We start from the raw sequence: 20,748 nt of genomic DNA on the forward strand, positions 1-20,748 counted from the left end.
GAAGCTGCAGAGAGTCGTAAATTTAGTCGGCTCCATCTTGTGTACTGGCCTTCAAAGTACCCAAGACATCTTCAAGGAGTGCGGTGTCTCAGAAAGGCGGCGTCCACTATTAAGGACCCCAGCACCCAGGGCATGCCCTTTCCTCATTATTACCATCAGGTAGGAGGTACAGAAGCCTGAAGGCACACACTCTTTGATTCAGGAACAGCTTCTTCTCCTCTGCCATCTGATTCCTGAATGGACATTGAACTCATGAACACCACCTCACTTTTTTAATATTTCCATTTTTGCACGATTTTTAATCTATTCAATACACATACACTGTACTGTAATTGATTGATTGATTTTTCTTCTATATTATGCATTGTATTGAACAGCTGCTGCTAAGTTAACAAATTTCACGACACATGCCGGTGATAATAAACCTGATTCTGATTCTGACATCTTTCATGACCCAGTACATCCACATGTACAGGTACCCAACAAAACTGTACTACTGTTCTCGCACTCTGCAGAACATATAAATTGTAGTGCACTTGCTTCAACAGATCAGGTCTCCTTGAATGCCTTGATTCCAAACTCTGCAATTCCCAGGCAGAACCTGAGCAGATCATGACTCTATATGCCTTTTCTTGTTCAACCCATTGCAAACTAATAATAATGGCTATAAGTTCTGCTGTGCAGACAGCCGACCCATCTGTCAGCCTTCTGAGCTTCTGGGTTCTTGAGCACCTGTATTTACTAATCGTTATCTTAACTAGAGCCGTTAAGCCCTTGTGTTTTTGGTTTAATCTTGTCAAGTTAATTGTGACTGGCACATGTTTCCTGCCCTATATGATTATTTAAAGAGGAGTCTCGCTTAGTGCCTAAGTGCAAGAGAATCAACATCTGATTGAAGAGTCTATCATGAGATAGACTTATACTTGAGACTAGGTTGTATTCGAAAATTTGAGTTCCTTGAAGTTCCGTAATTAATTATACATCCTGCGGAGGGCTGTAATATGCCTAGATGTGTCTAATCAGCCGGAAATAGAAGAAGTGCCTTAGTGGAGTTGTTGTGTTGGAGAGAATGAATTGTTTTGTGTTGTCATTCCCCTGAGGTGCTGGTGGAATGTCTAACCTCTTGTTTCTGTGCCTTCACAGGGAATCTGCCATCCTCTGCTCCTGGGTCAAGCTGTAAGCCTGCCATCTTCTGCTCCTGGGTTGAGTTCGGTGCTGGGGACCCCCATGCCTGCCTTTCCTCTGCACTTGAGTCCAGCCCTGTGAGTGCACACCATGACAAGGGCAATATGATAAGAGTGATCATAGTGTTACTATATTGAGGTAGAGATTGGGGGGGTGAACATGTTGGTTCAATAAATAAAAGAAAGCTGAAAGGAAGTAGCTAATCTTAAACCAGGTGGTATAAGACTTCAGACTTTTGTGTCTCCTGCCCAGCGGTAGCCAAGAGAAGATGGCCTGGCCCAGATGATGGTGGCCTTTGCTTTACACTGTTTTTTTGATGCTGTGTCTCATGTAGATACTTTTGATGGTGAGGAGGGATATGACTCCACAGCTTCTATTCTTCTGCATTCAAATAGACATACCAGACCTTCAACGGTTATCTGTGGAAGCTTGTGAGGGTGCATAGTGATATGCTGAGCCTCCTTAACATTTGAGGAAAATAGAGACACTGGCATGTTGTCATTGTGATTGAATCTATGTAGGCCCAGGATAGGTCATCTGATATTTTTACACCCAGGAAGTTCATGGTGTTGACCCTCTCAACAGCCAATCCAGCAATGTAGATGGGTGTGTTCACCATCCTTTCTCTTCCTGAGTTACTGATAAGTTTTGCCAGCATTAAGTGAGAAGTTATTGTTGCAGGACCACTCTATCAGGTGTCCTATTGTGTCCTGTACACTGACTCATCGCCACCTGTGAAGGCAATGTAGTTCAGTAAGCCTCGAGGGAGGAATAAATAGGGTGAAGACAAAATGGATAGGTGTGAGCTAGAACAGGTCTGAAATGAACAGGTGTGCATGACCACAAGTTTATGCAGAATTAAGTTTAAGACTGGCTTTATATGTCACATGGCCATTGAAACATACAGTGAAGTGCATTGTTCGCAGCAACAACAAACACAGTCCAAGGATGTGCTGGGGGCAGCCACAAGTGTCTGCCTGCTTTTGGCACCAACATAGCATGCCCATAACCCATACATCTTCTGAATGTGGGTGGAAACCAAAGCACCCAGAGGATACTCAATCGGTCATGAGGAGAACGTACAAACTCAATTCAACCCAGGTTGCTGGCACTGCAAAGCATTATGCTAACTACTGTGTTGCCCCACAGGCTGGCCAGCTGAATTGGAAAAGTTCATTCAGAGGTCCTCGAAACCACAATATTATCAGCAGCAGGTAAGCTGAGGCAGAAGGGTCAGGCAATGGCAATTGAAAACTAGTTTATTGCTGTCATGCTGTATGTATGGAGATTCAGTGAATATCTTTGCTTTGCATGCCGTACATGTAGATCATTTCACATTATCAGTACATCAAGGTATTACAAAGGAAAAGTGGAATGTAGTGTTAACATTACAGAGAAAGTACAGTGCAGGCAGACAATAAGGTGCAAGATCATGACAAGGTAAATTGTGGTGCCAGAGTCCACCTTACTATAGTTTTATAACAGGAACCGCCCCTGAGCCTGGTGGTACATACTTCCAGGTTTTTATATCTCCTGCCTGATGGGAAGGGAGAGAAGAGAATGTTCAGGGTGGGAGGGTTCTTTGTTTATGCTGGCTGCTTTTCTGAGGCAGTAAGAAGTGTGAACAGAGTCTTTGGAGGGGAGGTTAGGATCCATGATGTGCTCAACAGTGTTCGTAACTCTGCAATTCTTGCAATCGCAGGCAAGGCAGTTGCCAGACCAAGCTGTGGGGCTTCCAAGTATGATGCTTTCTATGGTGCGTCTATAAAAGTTGGTGAGGATCAACGGGGCCCTGCTAAATTTCCTTAACCTTCTGAGGAAGTAGAGGTGCTGGTGTGTTTTATTTGGCATGGTGTCAACATGGAGGGAACATATGCCATTTTAATCATGGCACATGTGTGGTGCATATTTAAATGTGGAATTACACAAGAGAAGTTTGCAAAGTTTTTAGGGAGAAGGATGGAGTCAGTTGTACCAGAATGGAGTTTGTGACTGGCACTGAAGACAGTGACGTCAGTTTTCTCAATATTAAGCCATACTGTTTGTTGTTTGATGCCTTTATTATTCATGTTACTCAGTTGTATTTCATTAATAATTGATTGATTGCCTGGAGGCAATAAGGAAGTTGTTGATGCAGTTGAATCTATTTAGAGATGCTGTCGCATAGGGATGATTACTGTATACAATTTCTATTAATAATCAAGTTGTAAATACTTACGAATGCTGTTTTTCAGGTGATAGCTGCAAAAGAGTATAAACAATGGTCAACCACAATGACACCAAGACAAGTTTAAATTCAATTGTCATATGAATACAACCAAATGAAACTGCATTCCTCCCAGCCCAAGGTGCAAATCATAGTAACAACAGTCGTACACATCACATATAGCAAGACGAAGGAATTGGTTATTGACTTCAGAAGGAGAAGTGGACCACACAACCCCATTTACATCAGTGGTGCGCAAGTGGAACAGGTCAAAAGCTTTAAGTTCCTTGGGGTCAATATCACAAATGACCTGACTTGGTCCATCCAAGCAGAGTCCACTGCCAAGAAGGCCCACCAGTGCCTTTACTTCCTGAGAAAGCTAAAGAAATTTGGCCTGTCCCCTAAAACCCTCACTAATTTTTATAGATGCACCGTAGAAGGCATTCTTCTAGGGTGCATCACAACCTGGTATGGAAGTTGTCCTGTTCAAGACCGGAAGAAGTTGCAGAAGATCATGAACACGGCGCAGCACATCACACAAACCAATCTTCCGTCCTTGGACTCACATTACACTGCACGCTGTCGAAGCAGTGCTGCCAGGATAATCAAGGACACGACCCACCTAGCCAACACACTCTTCGTCCCTCTTCCCTCTGGAAGAAGGCTCAGGAGCTTGAAGACTCGTACGGCCAGATTTGGGAACAGCTTCTTTCCAACTGTGATAAGACAGCTAAACGGATCCTGACCCAGATCTGGGCTGTACCCTCCAAATATCCAGATCTTCCTCTCGGTTTTTTTGCACTACCTTACTTTCCCTTTTCTATTTATGATTTATAATTTAAATTTTTAATATTTACTATCGATTCATACTCCAGGGAGCGCGAAGCGCAGAATCAAATATCGCTGTGAAGATTTCACGTTCTTGTATCAATTGTTTGGTGACAATAAAGTATAAAGTATAAAAATATATAGTTATGGTAGCAGAAAAATATCATCATCGTTATTATGTGTCCTATTACATGACTAGGTGAACAGGGTCTATTTATGATCATGAGTGTTCTTAGCAGAAGTAGATTGTCATGGCCGCCTTCTGGGTAGTGTCTTTACAAGATGGGTAACCCCAGCCATCATCAATACTCTTCAGAGATTGTCTACTTGATGTCAGTAGATGCATAACCAGGAACTATGATGTACTCCAGCTGCTCATACGACCATCCACCAGCCCCACCCATGGCATCATGTGACCCTGACTGGGGGGGCTAAGCAGGTGCTATGTCTTGCCAAGGGTGAGCTGCAGGCTAGCGGACGGAAGGATTGCCTTACACCTCCTTTGGTAGAAAAGTATCTCCCTCCTCCACCCAAGAAAAACATAGAGTCACAAAAATAGATATAGCCCGAGTCCCTGAGTGTCAGGTCCTGTAGATTGGTGGTGTAGCAGTCCTCACCAGCAGTCCACACTGTTAACTTAGCGGCAGCTGTACAATGCAATGCATAATGTAGAAAACATTTAAATCAATTACAGCAAGTATGTTTATGTCCATTTAAGGTTCAGATAGCAGAGGGGAAGCAGCTGTTCCTGAATTGCTGAGTGTGTGCCTTCAGGCTTCTGTACCACCTCCATCATGGTTAAAAATGAGAATGTCCTGGGTGATGGGGTCCTTCATAATGAACACCACCTTTCTGAGGTACTGCTCCTTGAGGATGCCTTGGATACTATGGAGGCTAGTACCCAGGATGGGGCTGATTCATTTTACAACTTTCAGCAGCTTCTTTTGATCATGTGAAGTAGCCCCCCGCCCCCCATACCACACAGTGATGCAGCCTGTCAAAATGATCTCCACAGTACGTCTGTAGAAATTTTCAAGTATTTTAGCTGAAGAACCAAAAAAGTTTCCGAATATTTTGGTTACAGTTGGTTTTGATTTTCTCACACAGAATTATTTTATGGCATTGGAAAGGCTGGAAAATTATTTTACAACTTATAGCCTCTTTGTTCCCACAAGATGTTGAAGAGCCTTCAGTACTCATTATACTGTAGAGAAAATGAGATATGGATTAATTTGAACCTGTTTCACTGTCTCAACTAGCTGCCTGTAACCTTGGTCTATCAGCATTACCTTTTTTTTAGGTGCAGTAAGCTTAGTAAAAAGTGAGCTATGAGTAGACCTCAGGCACTGTAGCCTGAAACCTTAACTACTCAAGGTTCTGGCAGCATTTCAGCTTTCCAGTGATTTAAGAGTTTTTAGAATAGTTATTCAGAAATACAGCACCTTTTGGGCCATCAAACTACACTGCCCAGCAACCCACTATTTAACCCCAGCAATTTACAATGATCAATTAACAATAAAGGGACAATTTACAATGACCAATTAACCTACTAACCAGTACGTCTTTGAACTGTGGGAGGAATCTGGAGCACTCGGAGGAAACCCATGCGCACACGGGAAGAATGTACAGATTTTCTTACGGAAGCCTCCAGAATTGAACTCCAAGACCCAAACTGTAACTGCACAACTACTTTGCTACTCGGGCACCCTGTCAAAAGATATTTTAAAGCATAGAAAATCCAATGTTCACCATCTGCAACTCAAAACTGAAGTAGAAATATAGAAACTGTGAGTCTGGCTTCTACACAAGCTGATGCCCTGAGCAAATTCTGACTACCCCAGGCATTCCTCTCACCCATCCCCTACCCCAAACACACTCTTCCTATCTTGACGTACACTTGCTCTCGTACACTTCTCCAAATCGCCTGGATTCCTCTCCCCCCATATCTGGGGTCTAATTTTCCCCTTTTTTGGGTGCTGATGCCTTTGTAGTCTTGGCCCTTCTTCAACCCCTGAAGCCCTGGGACTTAATTCTCCCTCTCTGCCTTCCCTGTTATTCTTATCTTTTATGCTCAATCCAGTCTGCTTTACCCAAATCTTTCCAGTTCTTCGTACCCCCACTGTCACTTTAATTTTGTTTCTCACTGCAACAGGCTCTGATCCCCACACCCTCCTCTACCTTAATTCCACCCCTTCCACTGGTGCCCTGATTTCGCCCTCATTCCCATTGCACCTTTGGCTAAATATAAATTTGATATGGCTCTGTTGACCCTGATTGTAAGAATCCTATCTGGCTGTATCGCGGCTTGGTAAGGGAGCTGTTGTGCGCATGACCGCAAGAACTGCAGAGAGGCGAACACAGTTCAGCACACCATGGAAACCAACCAACAGGAATTCTGCAGATGCTGGAAATTCAAGCAACATACATCAAAGTTGCTGGTGAACGCAGCAGGCCAGGCAGCATCTATAGGAAGAGGCGCAGTCGACGTTTCAGGCCGAGACCCTTCGTCAGGACTAACTGAAGGAAGAGTGAGTAAGGGATTTGAAAGCTGGAGGGGGAGGGGGAGATGCAAAATGATAGGAGAAGACAGGAGGGGGAGGGATGGAGCCGAGAGCTGGACAGGTGATAGGCAGAAGGGGATACGAGAGGATCATGGGATAGGAGGTCCGGGAAGAAAGACGGGGGGGGGGGTGACCCAGAGGATGGGCAAGAGGTATATTCAGAGGGACAGAGGGAGAAAAAGGAGAGTGAGAGAAAGAATGTGTGCATTAAAAAGAGTAACAGATGGGGTACGAGGGGGAGGTGGGGCCTAGCGGAAGTTAGAGAAGTCAATGTTCATGCCATCAGGTTGGAGGCTACCCAGACGGAATATAAGGTGTTGTTCCTCCAACCTGAGTGTGGCTTCATCTTTACAGTAGAGGAGGCCGTGGATAGACATGTCAGAATGGGAATGGGATGTGGAATTAAAATGTGTGGCCACTGGGAGATCCTGCTTTCTCTGGCGGACAGAGCGTAGATGTTCAGCAAAGCGGTCTCCCAGTCTGCGTCGGGTCTCACCAATATATAAAAGGCCACATCGGGAGCACCGGACGCAGTATATCACCCCAGTCGACTCACAGGTGAAGTGATGCCTCACCTGGAAGGACTGTTTGGGGCCCTGAATGGTGGTAAGGGAGGAAGTGTAACCATGGAAACCAGTTTACCCTCCATGGACTCTGCCCACACTTCTTGCTGCCTCTGTAAAGCAACCAGCCTTGCCAAAGATCTCAGCCACCCCAAGATATTCCCTCTTCACCACTCTCCCGTTGGGCAGAAGATACAGAGCCTGAAAGCACCATCAGTTGTCATCTTGACTTCACAATGTGACCCTGCACCTTAACTGTTTACCTGCACTACATTTTCTCTGCAACTGCAACACTGTACTCTGTATTCTTTTGCTGTTTTACTTTGTTCCAGTTCAATGTACTGATATCGTGTAATGATCGATATAGATGACATGCATAGTTTTCCACTTTTCCTTGGAGAGTGTGACATAATCAACCATTTCCAATTCCCCCATCCACCCTTCAGGCCCCAAGCAACCCTCTCCGAGCGCCTAATCATCCGCCTGTCACGGAGCGACCCTGCTGCGCATGCGTCTATGTCAACATCGAACACGACGAGGATGGATTACAATCTCTTCCATCCGAACTCGAACACTAAACATGACTGCTGATTCCTGGACTTCGCACAACAAGCGGCCGGGCTTGGCGCTTGGCCGAAAGTGAGACTGGTGACAGGCGCTACGCTGGGCGGCAATGGTTGGTTGGGGGGGAGGGAGGGAGGAGGACAAAGGGTCCTGACGGTATATATGCGGCTGCGCAGTGAGCGGCTCTGTGGCGGCGCTGGAGGAGGGAGCGCCGAGGTCGGCGGGTGAGTGAGAGAGACAGAGCGTGTCCGCTGAAGGAGCAGCTCCGAACGAGTACGGCGGCGAAGAGGGGACGGGCGTCTTGGAGCCCGCTGCACCGCCCCCTCAAACCCGTTCTGGTAGAGGTTGAACTCAGCGAGTGTCAGAGAGGATCGCTGTGCCCGGGTCCACATCTGTCCAGTCAACCATGTACTGCCTACAGTGGCTGTTGCCCGTGCTGCTCATCCCCAAGCCGCTGAACCCGGCGCTCTGGTTCAGCCACTCCATGTTCATGGGCTTCTACCTGCTGAGCTTCCTACTGGAGAGGAAACCGTGCACCATCTGCGCCCTGGTCTTCCTCGCCGCCCTCTTTCTCATCTGCTACAGCTGCTGGGGCAACTGCTTCCTCTTTCAGTGCGGCGGGGCCCCGCTGCCCGACTCGGCTCACGACCCCAGCATTGTCGGCACCTAGTTGTAGCAAGTCCCTCCCCAGCCCGGCATACAAGTCGCCTGTAAATTATTCTCACCTTCCTGCTGGCCGTTTCTTCCTTCTCCATCTCCGTGCAGTTCCTGAGGCGAGTAGACGCGGTGATCTCCGACTCTTCGCCAGAGGAGAAATCTCAAAACTTCCTTTCACCGCATTCTTGCGTCCAAAAAAACAAAAATCGCTGGCCAAGCAGAAGGTTTTTCGTCTGCAGCTTCCTCTGCAAAGGATAACTTGTCGACCTGAAGCAAGACTCTTGCATGGATTTGTATTTAGACCCTGCGCTGTGAATGATTACTGAAACTCAGTATTTTTACTGTTCTCCCAAGCCCCTCCCCGAAGAAGTGGCCTTCTTACAAACTATTTAGTGGAAGCGTTCGGTGGTGGTTTTCAAATTCTGAAATGATGAACCTCAAGTAAAGGCCTAATGTCTACTATCAATCTTCAAGTTCTTGATGATGACTTGGAAGATGCTTTTTTTGGCTATTAACGTGCAGGATTTCATTCAGTGGGAGGTCTTGGTGTTCATGGTTAATTTAGGATATCATACACAAGTTTCTTTGGGTGTTTGTGTGTTTCCTGACCTTTCTATGACAATGGTGCTATTTCTGCACAATTTTGTTAGCTGAAATAGTATCGCTTCTGTATTTCAAGATGCAGGGATTTTAGTGTAGGCTGCAATTAAATGAATTGCTTCACAGTTTACATATCCAGTTTATTTTTGCACAGTGGGTTGAGATCTTTGTGAAAGGTACAAGCCAGATAGTGTTGGCAATATTGATATTTAACTTCCAGTTCATTATCTTTGTGCCACCAGGGAGCTCATTTTATTTATTCTTGCTCTTGTTGTAAATGAAATGAGCTACTTGTTCAGTTATGATATTTCTACTTGATCTTTGATTGTGTTTAAACCCACTAGTGCACTGCCATCTGCGTCTGTGATGTGCGAGCGTGTTGCATGATGCAGTCTACAGCACCAAATGTTTTTAAATGAGCTTCAAAAAAATAAAACGGGTTTACAGCATTATTTGCTTTGTTTTGTGAAATCATGAATTGGTCATTTAAAGTTTGGTGTGCTGGCATCGAATTGTCTATCCCTCCATGCTTGATTAATGATACTGTATTAGTTTTTTATCTGACTAGGTAAGAGGGAACCATATTTTTCAACTAAATTTTATAAATTTCTTTTGGGTGTATTAAATGTTTTTAAAGTACAAATTGAAAACTGTTTGATCTGAGATTTTATCTGCTTTTCCCCCTTCTGTGGACCGAATAAAAATTGGCAGACTCCATGTCTACTCTATTTATGCCTCTCAATCTATAAGATTGAGAGGCATAGATAGGGTATGCAACAGAGTATCTTTTTGCGAGGGTAGAAATGTCTAATACTAGAGCATGCATTGGAGATGAAAAGAGGTAGATTTGAAAGATATGAAGGGCAAGTTTTTTTTTACTCTGGATGCCTGGTGTGATGGTAGAGGAATTACATTAAAGGATTTTAAGAGACATGTAGATAGGCACATGAATGTTGGGAAGATGGAGGCATATACACACTGTAGGTAGGGATTCATTTTGGAGGGGAAGGGGTTAATTTACTTTTCAGCTGGTTCAGCACAACATTGTGCACAGAAGGGCTTGTTCCTATGCTGTATTGTTCTATATTTTTAATAATTAAAAGAAATCCCAGGATAGAGAACCATTAATACCAAGCTGCTTCTCATACAATGTTCTTGTAAATGTACTTTCCTATCAGATATACTAGTAATGGTTACTCCAAGCAGCAAGTATGACAGGATTTCCTTTGTCCACTTGCTGTATCTCACCTTGCCTCAACTTTCCCAGTTGGGAGAAAATAACGCAGAAGAGTAGAGCCAATGTAACTTTACCATCAGTGGTGGAACCTGTGTAAATTTTATATTTAGAGAGAGATATGTCTATAATCTTTGTTTTTTGAGGTTCTTTCAACAAATAGCATGCAACTTGGATTGGTTTTTGGACTTAAAACCATCATTTTTGAATATGTGACACAGCCCAGGTATTCACAGTAAAAAATATGTGATTAACTACATCAAGAATTGACATTTTGTATTTCAGTCAATGTCTTTAATTATGTGGTTGTTCAATTGATAATGCAGAAAAGGCATTTCTCTGCCTTGTATACAGTCCTTGAGTGGAGTGTTAACTGTAAGTAGAACTTGTACAAGTAGGTGGTTTTCCACTGGCACCATGGCCAAGGAGTGATCTGATAAGAGGATAGATTGCCAGATCCTCTTGCCCTGAAGATTAAAATGTCAAAGGCAAGAGGGCAAATGTCTGAGAGGAAATCGTGAAGGTGTTTTGAGGCAAGCTTTTCTGTTTGTACACGGTGGTAGTGCCAGAACCTGCTGCCAGGAAGGTGATGGAATTGGATAGTAGTGTTTCTGGCCTCTAGAGAAGCACATGGAACAGGGGAACAATGACAGACAGACCTTGCACAGTTGGGTGGAATTTGTTGGTTTGGCAATTTCAGCATAACATTAGTGTGCTGACAGGTCTGTTCTGCGCTGTACCAGTTTTGTAACTACTAGAAATTCAGTTTACTTTCTTCCTTGGTAATAAATTCAATTAACAGCGTTGTTTCAAATATCTGATAATAATGGCTGTCACATCAGCAGGGAAGCACAGTAGCTAAGGCTGCTGTAGTGCCATTGTAATATCCTGGGTTCAGACCTGCCCTTGGGTATCGTCTGTGTAGTTTGTATGTTCTCCCTGTCACTTCATCCCCCACCAGTCACCACCCCCAATGTGCTTTAGTTTCATTCATATCCCAAAGATATGCTGGTTGTCCATTGTAATTTTCTCTTGGTATAGTAGGGTAGCTGGGAATTAGGCATGTGAAAAGGAGAGGGTTCCAGTGAAAATATTGAAGGAATAGGACTGATGAATGCTCGAACTGGTATAGATTTAAGTTAAATGCCCTTGAGCCATAAGAAAATGTGAGAAACCTGGTCTGGTCTCAAAACTTGTTTTTAATAGTTAGCATTGATGGGACTTTCAAAAAGCAGCTACCTAAATTTTCAAGCACTAAAAAATACGACTTAATTGCTTACTGGGGGTGAGACAGAAACAAGTGTTATGGGGGTGAAGCTCCTAAGCTCAGGTTGTACATTGATCACAAAAATCCAAACCTTAAATTCTAATGCGAATGAGCAATAACATGTTCTGTCAGTTGTGTTTTTTGTGGCTTAATTAGTGGTTTTGGTGGAGACAGGAATCCAAATTGGATTGTAAATTGTACTTGGATTTTCAGAGGGCCTTTGACAAGGTGCCACACGTGCAGCTACTTAGCAAGCTGTGAGCCCATGGTATTACAGGAAAGATTTGGGCGTGGATAAAGCAGTGACTGATTGGGAGGAGGCAAAGTCTGAGAATAAAGGGAGCCTTTTCTGGCTGCCTGCCTGTGACTAGTGGTGTTCATGGGTCTTTGTTGGGACAGATTTTTTTTTAATGTATGTCAATGATTTAGATGATAGAATTGAAGGCTTTGTTGTAATGTTTGCAGGTGATGTAAAGATAGGTGGAGGGGCAGGTAGTTTTGAGGAAGTAGGCTACAGAAGAACTTTGGCAGATTAGTAGACTGGGCAAAGAAATGGCAGATGGAATGCAGTGTCAGGAGTGTATGGTCATGCACTTTAGTAGAAGAACTGAAAGGGTTGACTTATGGAGTGAAAATGCAAAAAAAAAAACCTGGGATGCAAAGGCACTGGGGAGTCCTTGTGCAGGATTCCCTAAAGGTTAACTTGCAAATTGAATGTGTGGTGAAGGAGGCAAATGTGATGTTGCCGTTCATTTCAAGAGGACCAGAGTATAAAAGCAAGGTTGTAATATTGAGACTATAAAGCACTGGTGAGGCCTCACTTGGAATATTGTGAGTGGGTTTGGGGCCCCTTGTCTTAGAAAAGGTGTGCTTATACAAGTGAGGGTTCAAAGGAGGTTCATGAAAATGATTCCAGGATTGAATGGATTGTCATATGAAGAACATTTGATGGCTCTTGGCCTGTGTTTGCTGGAATTCTGAAGAATGAAGGGTGACCTCATTGAAACCTATCAAATGGTGGAAGGCCTTGATAGTGTATGCGGAGAAGATGTTTCCTGTGGTGGGAGAGACTTAAGACCGGAGGAGAGGTCACAGCCTCAGTAGAGGTGTATCCTTTTAGAATGGAGATGAGGAATTTCTTTAGCGAGAGTGATGAATACTTTGCTTCAGTATTCACTACGGAAAACACCTTGGCAATTGTATGAATGACTTGCAGCGGACTGAAAAGCTTGAGCATATAGACGTTAAGAAAGGATGTGCTGGAGCTTTTGGAAAGCATCAAGATGGCTAACTCTCTGGGACCAGATGAGATGTACCCCAGGCTACTGTGGGAGGCGAGGGAGCAGATTGCTGAGCCTCTGGCAATGATTTTTGCATCATCAGTGGGGGTGGAAGAGGTTCCAGAGGATTGGAAGGCTAGAGATCTTGTTCCATTATTCAAGAAATGGAGAAGAGAAAGCCCAGGAAATTATAGACCAGTGAGTCTTACTTCAGTAGTTGGTAAGTTGATGGAGAAGATCCTGAGAGGTAGGATTTATGAACATTTGGAGAGGCATAATATTAGGAATAGTCAGCATGGCTTTGTCAAAGGCAGGTCATGCCTTACGAACCTGATTGAATTTTTTGAGAATGTGTCTAAACATTGAAGGTAGAGCAGAAGATGTAGTGTATATGGATTTCAGCAAAGCATTTGCTAGGGTACCCCATCAAGATTCATTGAGAAAGTAAGGAGGTATGGGATCCAAGAGGTCCTTGCTTTATGGATCTAGAATTGGCTTGCTCACAGAAGGCAGTGAGTGGTTGTAGACGGGTCATATTCTGCATGGAGGTCGATGACAAATGGTGTGCCTTGGGGATGTGTTCTGGAACCCCTTCTCCATGATTTTTATAAATGATCTGGATGAGGAAGTGGGGGGGTGGGGAGAATGGGTTAGTAAATTTGCTGATGAGGCAAAGGTTGGAGGTGTGGATAGTGTGGAGGGCTGTCAGAGGTTACAGGAAGACACTGATAGGATGCAAAACTGGGCTGAGAAGTGGCAAGTGGAGTGATAACCCAGGTAAGTGTGAGCTGGTTCATTTTGGTAAGTCAAGTATGATTGCTGAATATAGTATTAATAGTAAGACTGTTAGCAGTGTGGAGGATCAGAGGGATCTTGGGGTCTGAGTCCATAGGACGCTCAAAGCTGCTGCGCAGGTTGATACTATGGTTAAGAAGGCATACGGTGCATTGACCTTCATCAATCGTGGGATTGAGTTTAAGCGCCGAGAGGTATATAGGACCCTGGTGAGGCACCACTTGGAGTACTGTGTTCAGTTCTGGTCACCTCACTACAGGAAGGATGTGGAAACTATAGAAAAGGTGCAGAGGAGATATACAAGTCTTTATGAATATTTAAGGCAGAGGTTGGTAGATTTTTGGTTGGGACATTAAGGGGAGAAGGCAAGAGATTGGGACTGAGGAAAATTGGATCAGCCATGATCAAATGGCCTGATTCTGCTCCTATATCTTGTGGTCAAATGTTGAGGACTGAATTTACAGTTTGTTGGTATCTCAACATTGCAAAAGGCAGCAATACCTTTAAGCATCAAACACTTGTAATGCATTTCCTTCTTGGACTTTGTCTAATCTTGATGCCCAAGGCAGATTCTCTTTATAGCAAGCTAATGATTATTCTGTCAACACCATTGTTCAACAAGGTTTTCACAAAGTTTGTTGGACCTTTTTTTATTATGACAGGTTTGTAACGGTGACTGAACTTGAAAGTTATTGGAAAGTGAAGAGTTGTGTAGGATCAGAAATATTCCTGAACCCATTAACAATGTGCACACTAAATGATTTTAGGGTGCTGTCTGTGCCCTCATTGCTCTAAACCTGTCATGCCAGCAAACTTTTAAAAACCTAAGCCCGTCACCTCAACTGGAACATGGGCCACTGACAGCAACTTGCCAGAGTTCTGTCCTGGGCCTGTCTTTCGAGTTGTTCCCAGGTGTAGCCCATCTTCCAAAGATTTTTCTCATTCCAGGATGAGGTCCTAAGAGCTTCTGTTGGTGTTTCTGTAACTCTGGGTTTTCAACTGGATGGAGTTTCTAGTCCCATGCACAACTCTTCTCCTTTCACAACTGGGCTTGGTACTGTCCATGGCACAGTTTTGCAGTAGAAACTAGTTAACTTACTGAACTTCCCAACTAATGAGCTAGAGTATTACTGAACTGAGGTGCAAAGCTGCATACAGTGTGAGCAATCACTTCTGATGTGTGCCTTTTTTTAAGATGGGTCAGATATATTAGTAATACAATCTTATTGGAACACCCAGCTGCGGTTGTCAGTTTTTATTGACAAATACAGATTTGCTTTGATCGTGATTGGACCACAATTCACTTCATTGTGAAGGACTAGTAATTGTGATACAGACATGGAGAGCAATTATGAAAGACGGATGTTTAAGACTCTGGTAATACAGCTAATGGAAATTGCAGTAATATTTTTCAGCTAAGCAGACTTCAGATTTATAAATTTTATTTATGGAATGTTACAAGATTACTGTTGCAGTCAACCATTGTAGGAAAATGTTTCATCTCTAAAATTAAGTTTTTTAATAAATTGATTTTTACTTCTGCAACATCTGCCTTCTACCACAGAGGACCACATCATTTGGCTAGCAACTTCTCTCATAATCCTGACCTCATTTGCAGCTGTTTTTGCGATATTCTCTTCCCTAGCCCAATCCCAGGTGTCAGATTTGTCTGTTTCTCAAGGAACTCCATCACTCAAACCAATTACATCTTTGAACTGAACACCTAGGGGATGAATATTAAGTCATACATCTGAAGTAAGTTTAAGGAAATTCTTTTACAATGTTCTGTATATTATTAAAGTGTTTTTTCAGCAGCCCATCAGGCATATCTCTGATGACTTGCAAATTAAAGGTACTTGTGGAATTGTCTTGTCTTCAGTCCGGTCACAATTTTTTTTTCTTGAATTTTATCTCACAAATTAAGTAAGTTTTTGGTTGGATGTGGTTGCAACAGCAGGAAGACTAGTTGTCACTTGTATGACCTCAAAGCAGGCAGAATGTAGCCACTGGTTGCCATTAACATCTTTCCAAGAGTGTGAACTTACATTGGCAAATTATAATTAATAACATAAATACTAGAAGCACTCAGCAGGTCAGGCAGCATGTGTTGAAAGAGAAATGGAGTTAACATTTATGGGTGAAAGGTGCTTGACCAGAATTGTATTTGACCTGAAACAGTTTTTCTTTCCACAGATGTTGCTGTTACTATCAATTTGGGTTGTTATCTAGGGCAGAGGTTCCCAACCTCAGATTCAAAGAGCCCTTGGTTAATGATAGGGGTCCATGGCATAAATTTCTGATATTTTCCCTTTTTTTTGATAACTTACTCACTTAGCTCATGTGAGTTTAATCTTTTTGAAGTAAACTCACTGCTGATACTATGCTTTAACTGCCATAACCTTTCTTATCTCCATGCAGTGTTTTTCATGGGTGTAATAGAACATTGCATCAGCTCTGTGCACTTTGATCTTTTTCCTGTTGTCTGGATTGCACAAAGTAGTATTGGAAGTACAAACGGATATGTAGTGGCACTTGGCCACTTTGTAAACTCTGTCAAGTGGGTTCAAAGGCAGACTGGAACAATGTGCACTCGAGTGAGCAAGAGCATAACATGAAAAAAATGAATGTGGAAAATATTAAAAGGTGAGAGGGTAAACATTAATGTTACGAAGTGGCATTGGTGTCTAGATTTTTTTTGGTATCTGTTTGACAACAAAACAGACATTCCACAGCACTACCTCTCAAATGTCCTCCTTCCTCAAATGTGGCTTCCCCTCTGCCCTAGTGGATGGAGCTTCCTATTCTGTTCCACTGTTTCTACTCCATTGTCCCTTGGTGTTCCCCTTCCACCTCACCAGCCATTGCATTCATAGCAATATCCTTGGTAATTTTGCATTGGCTCTAACATGATTCTATCATCAGTCACTTCTTTCCTTGTCCCCTTTCTGAAATTTGCAGGGACTGCTCGCTTTGTAACTCCCTGGTCCATTTTTCTGCCCCCCAGCAGCTTCCTGTGCAACCAGAGGAGTTGTACCTTTCATCAAGCAGGCCTTCCAAGGCCAGGAAAAAGAAACTACTTGCACTTGCCTACTGGATTCAGTTTACATAATCTGGTCTTCTCTACAGTGGGGAAACCAAGCACAGTGTGGAGCAACGAACCTCAAACTACAGGGGTAATCCTGAGCTTCCTGTTGTTAATTTCACTCCCATTCCAACCTGCCATTGTGAAGCTCAATGTAATCTAGATTAACAGTATTTTATCTTCTGTCTAGGCAATTTTCAATCCTCTGGAATGAGCAATGAGTTCTTTAACTCCAGCTTTTCTCATAGTTTCACTTAATCACATTTCTGTCCCTTTTCTTTCCCTTTTTTTAATGTAATGTCTTTGTCAATACTTGTGTTATTTATCACGATTTGTTCAAACCTATTACAGTTGATTTGAATTTCTGCCTAACTGGCTGAGTCCGTTGAGCATTTCTTGAAGCTGGTTGATGAAGCTGTCCACAAACAAATGGTATATACTGATAGGTGGCAAGTAATATTTGTAACACAAGTGCCATGCAATGATAGCTAATAAGAGAAAATCCAGCTCTCACCCTGGCTTTTAATGACATCGCCATCACTGAGTTCCCCCATTATCAATATTCTGGCAGGAGAGGGTTGATGGTTACTCTTGGTCAGAAACTGAATTGAATTGGCTCTGTTCACATTAGTTACTAAAGTAGGATGGAGGCCTGGAATCATATGGCACGTAATTCACCAGATAATTCCTCAAGACATCTGCAAGGCTGAAGTCAGAATTACGTGGATTGTGTGTGGAGGTGGGAGGTGTTCAAGGAGGCCTACGGTCCAAGTGCTGGTCGATATGATCAGATGCAATAATAGTTTGGCATGGTCTTGATTGGCCAAAGAGACTGTTTCTGTGCTGTAGTGCTCTGACTCCAATATTAAGATCCTAGAAGTGGAATACTCTCCACTTGCCTGGAAAGGTGCAGTTTCAACAACATTAAGAAAATTGACACCATTCAGGACATGGCAGCCCACTTGAAAGGCACCCCATCCACAGCCATTCAGTCATTCCACCAATGCAGCAGTAGCTGTTTGTACCATCTACAGGATACTAGATGCAGGTGCATGAAGCAGTATGTACAGCTTTGTTCTCATCAGGTAATAGTTATGCTTGTGATAGCTAAGAATGCACTGAAAATTCACTAGCCAGATTCTAGGAATGGTAGGTTTGCAGTGAGGGTGAGTAGTTGAAAGATATTACTTTTGAAGTTTAGAAGATATGTTAATGCTGTCAAACTAGTAGAATTCAACAGTCTGAATGCTTCCAGTGCGGAGAGTCTGGAGCTTGGGGTTCACAGTCTGAGAATAAGTGCCAGGGCATTTGGGACTGAGATGAGAAGACATATCTTCATGCAAACAGTGAAGAATCTTTGGAGTTCTCTCCCCTGATGGGCTGTGGAGACTTTGGCACTGAATTTATTCAATGCTAAAATGGATAGATTTCTGCATATAACCACCCTCCTTACCCACCCACCCCCACCTCAATAGATTGCCTCAGTGCTTGAAAGGTAGAGATATGTCTTGATGATTTGCAGAACAGGCTCCAACGGCCATATAGTCTCTTCCTGTTTCGAGTGTTTTTAAAACTGCCTTAAAACTTGGTACTTTTGTCCTTGCTGAGTTTCCCGTGGAGATACTTGATTTGGAGCTGAGTGCTTTCATGAGGTAGGGGGTAACTTTACCTGGGATGAAGTCTTGAATTTGTCAAGTGGTTCATTGGTTTGGAAGTTCCGGCTTTGATTTTGTTTTTGGCATGAGGCTGGCTCAAGGAAAAATCAATCTTCCTCTTTCAGTTTGTACTTTCAAGCTTTACCACAGGGTATTTGCTGACTTAAATGTACTACTTCCACCCTTTGCAGACTTGTTTTCTTCCTGCACAAAATGATTTTTTACCCTTGATTCTATTTTGATGTAGTTCAAGGATGGTGATTTAAAGGCTTCAATGCAGATGGTGAGGATTTTTTAAGAGATCCAGTATAGTAATGGGCTCTTCTACCTCAATGAGCCCATGCTGCCAATTACATGCATGTGATCATTTAACCTACTAACCTGTACATCTTTAGAACGTGGGAGGAAACTAGAGCACCCAGGGGAAAGCTATGTGGTCACAGGTTGGACAAATTCCATGCAGAAATTATACTGGGTAGCTGCTGCTGTAATAGGCCTCACTTGGAGTATTGTGAGCAGTTTTGGGCCCCTTGTCTAATAAAGGATGTGCTGACATTGGAGAGAGTTCAAAGGAGAGTCCTGAAAATGATTCTGGGATTGAAAGGCTTGTTGTATGAGGAGCATTAGATGGCTCTGGGCCTATACCCACTGGAATTCAGAAGAATGGGGTTTTGATGAGGTCACCCCTATTGAATGTTGAAAGACCTCAATATGGATGTAGAGAGCATGTTTCCTATGATGAGGTGGTATAGACCAGAGGGCATCACCTCAAAATAGAGGGGTGTCCTTTTTAGAATGGAGAGGAGGAATTTCTTTAGCCAGAGAGTGGTGAATCTGGGGAATTCTTTTGGCCATGGGCAGCTGTAGAGGCCAAATCATTGGATATATTTAAGGCAAATGAAGGGATATGGGGAGAAGACAGATTGTGGCTGAGAGGGAAAATAGATAAGCCATGATGAAATGGTGGAGTAGACTTGATGAGCCAAATGGCCTAATTCTGCTCCTATATTTTGTGTTCTGGCAGTTGTGCTAACTGGTACACTCCTATGCCACCTCGTAACAAGGTAGAAACTTACTCAATTGCATACATCACATGCTGCCTGACTTCAATGAAACTAAATTTCAGAAGAATCCAGCACCCACATTTAATGCTTTTTGTGTCACAGTCATACTTTATTAATCCCAGGGGAAATTGGTTTTTGTTACAGTTGCTCCATAAATAATAAATAGTAATAGAACCATAAATAGTTAACTAGTAATATGTAAATTATGCCAGTAAATTATGAAATAGGTCCCGGACCAACCTGGACCTATTTCACCCTCGGTGTCTGACCCTCCAAAGGAGGAGTTGTAAAGTTTGATGGCCACAGGCAGGAATGACTTCCTATGACGCTCCGTGTTGCATCTCGGTGGAATGAGTCTCTGGCTGAATGTACTCCTGTGCCCACCCAGTACATTATGTAGTGGATGGGAGACATTGACCAAGATGGCGTGCAACTTAGACAGCATCCTCTTTTCAGACACCACCGTAAGAGAGTCCAGTTCCATCCCCACAACATCACTGGCCTTACGAATGAGTTTGTTGATTCTGTTGGTGTCTGCCACCCTCAGCCTGCTGCCCCAGCACACAACAGCAAACATGATAGCACTGGCCACCACAGGCTCATAGAACATCCTCAGCATCATCCGGCAGATGTTAAAGGACCTCAGTCTCCTCAGGAAATAGAGACAGCTCTGACCCTTCTTGTAGACAGCCTCAGTGTTCTTCAACCAGTCCAGTTTATTGTCAATTCATATCCCCAGGTATTTGTAATCCTCCACCATGTCCACACTGACCCCCTGGATGGAAACAGGGGTCACTGGTACCTTAGCTCTCAGGTCTACCACCAACTCCTTGGTCTTATGTGACCCAGCTTATGTGATAATGTTCATGTTTAGCTGTGAGATAAGCAGCCAGCTTAAATGAGAAGTTGGAGCATATGTACATGGTGTTCTTAAAGATGGAAATCTTCAAAATGAACATAAACTGAGCTAAAAATAAATTGTTGCCAGAATAGTCAGTATTTTAGACCAGTTGGCTAACAGACATCCTTAGTTTTTGAGCTAGGATGATGCCTTGTGTGTAACATGGCTGTCGTGTTTTGTACACTTAAGTTTCATTTTCCTTTTTTACTTTTAGTTCTGTTGACTTTTTTACAAGTCTGATCAAAATTGATTATTGCATTTTATCTCTAGAAGTTGCAATTAAATTGCAAATCTTAAATGTTAAGA

At 43.1% G+C, this 20,748-nt stretch overlaps 1 protein-coding gene and 2 long non-coding RNA genes across 3 annotated transcripts in view; 2 read left to right on the plus strand and 1 right to left on the minus strand.

Moving 5' to 3' along the window:
* Positions 1–573: 573 nt before the first annotated feature.
* LOC134360314 (uncharacterized) lies at positions 574–7,680 on the minus strand. Its single transcript, XR_010021315.1, has 3 exons — positions 7,607–7,680; positions 3,404–3,426; positions 574–1,260 (listed from the first exon to the last, which is right to left on the minus strand). It is a non-coding gene; the product is annotated as an uncharacterized LOC134360314 (long non-coding RNA).
* A 387-nt stretch (positions 7,681–8,067) lies between these two features.
* On the plus strand, positions 8,068–13,580 carry blcap (bladder cancer associated protein). Its single transcript, XM_063041252.1, has one exon. The coding sequence runs from the start codon at positions 8,314–8,316 to the stop codon at positions 8,575–8,577; it is 264 nt and encodes an 87-aa protein (XP_062897322.1). The 5' UTR covers positions 8,068–8,313; the 3' UTR covers positions 8,578–13,580.
* A 50-nt stretch (positions 13,581–13,630) lies between these two features.
* Positions 13,631–20,748, plus strand: part of LOC134342746 (uncharacterized) — a 49,706-nt gene continuing 42,588 nt past the window's right edge. The window contains exon 1 of the long non-coding RNA XR_010017088.1: positions 13,631–13,722. This is a non-coding gene — a long non-coding RNA (uncharacterized LOC134342746). The remainder of the gene's footprint in view (positions 13,723–20,748) is intronic.

Source organism: Mobula hypostoma, chromosome 2 (assembly GCF_963921235.1).
Source record: "Mobula hypostoma chromosome 2, sMobHyp1.1, whole genome shotgun sequence".
NCBI classification, from domain to species: domain Eukaryota; kingdom Metazoa; phylum Chordata; class Chondrichthyes; order Myliobatiformes; family Myliobatidae; genus Mobula; species Mobula hypostoma.

What these genes read in the sequence shown, in the direction of transcription:
- blcap (XM_063041252.1), top strand. Translation starts at nt 8,314, where the DNA reads ATGTACTGCCTACAGTGGCTGTTGCCCGTGCTGCTCATCCCCAAGCCG.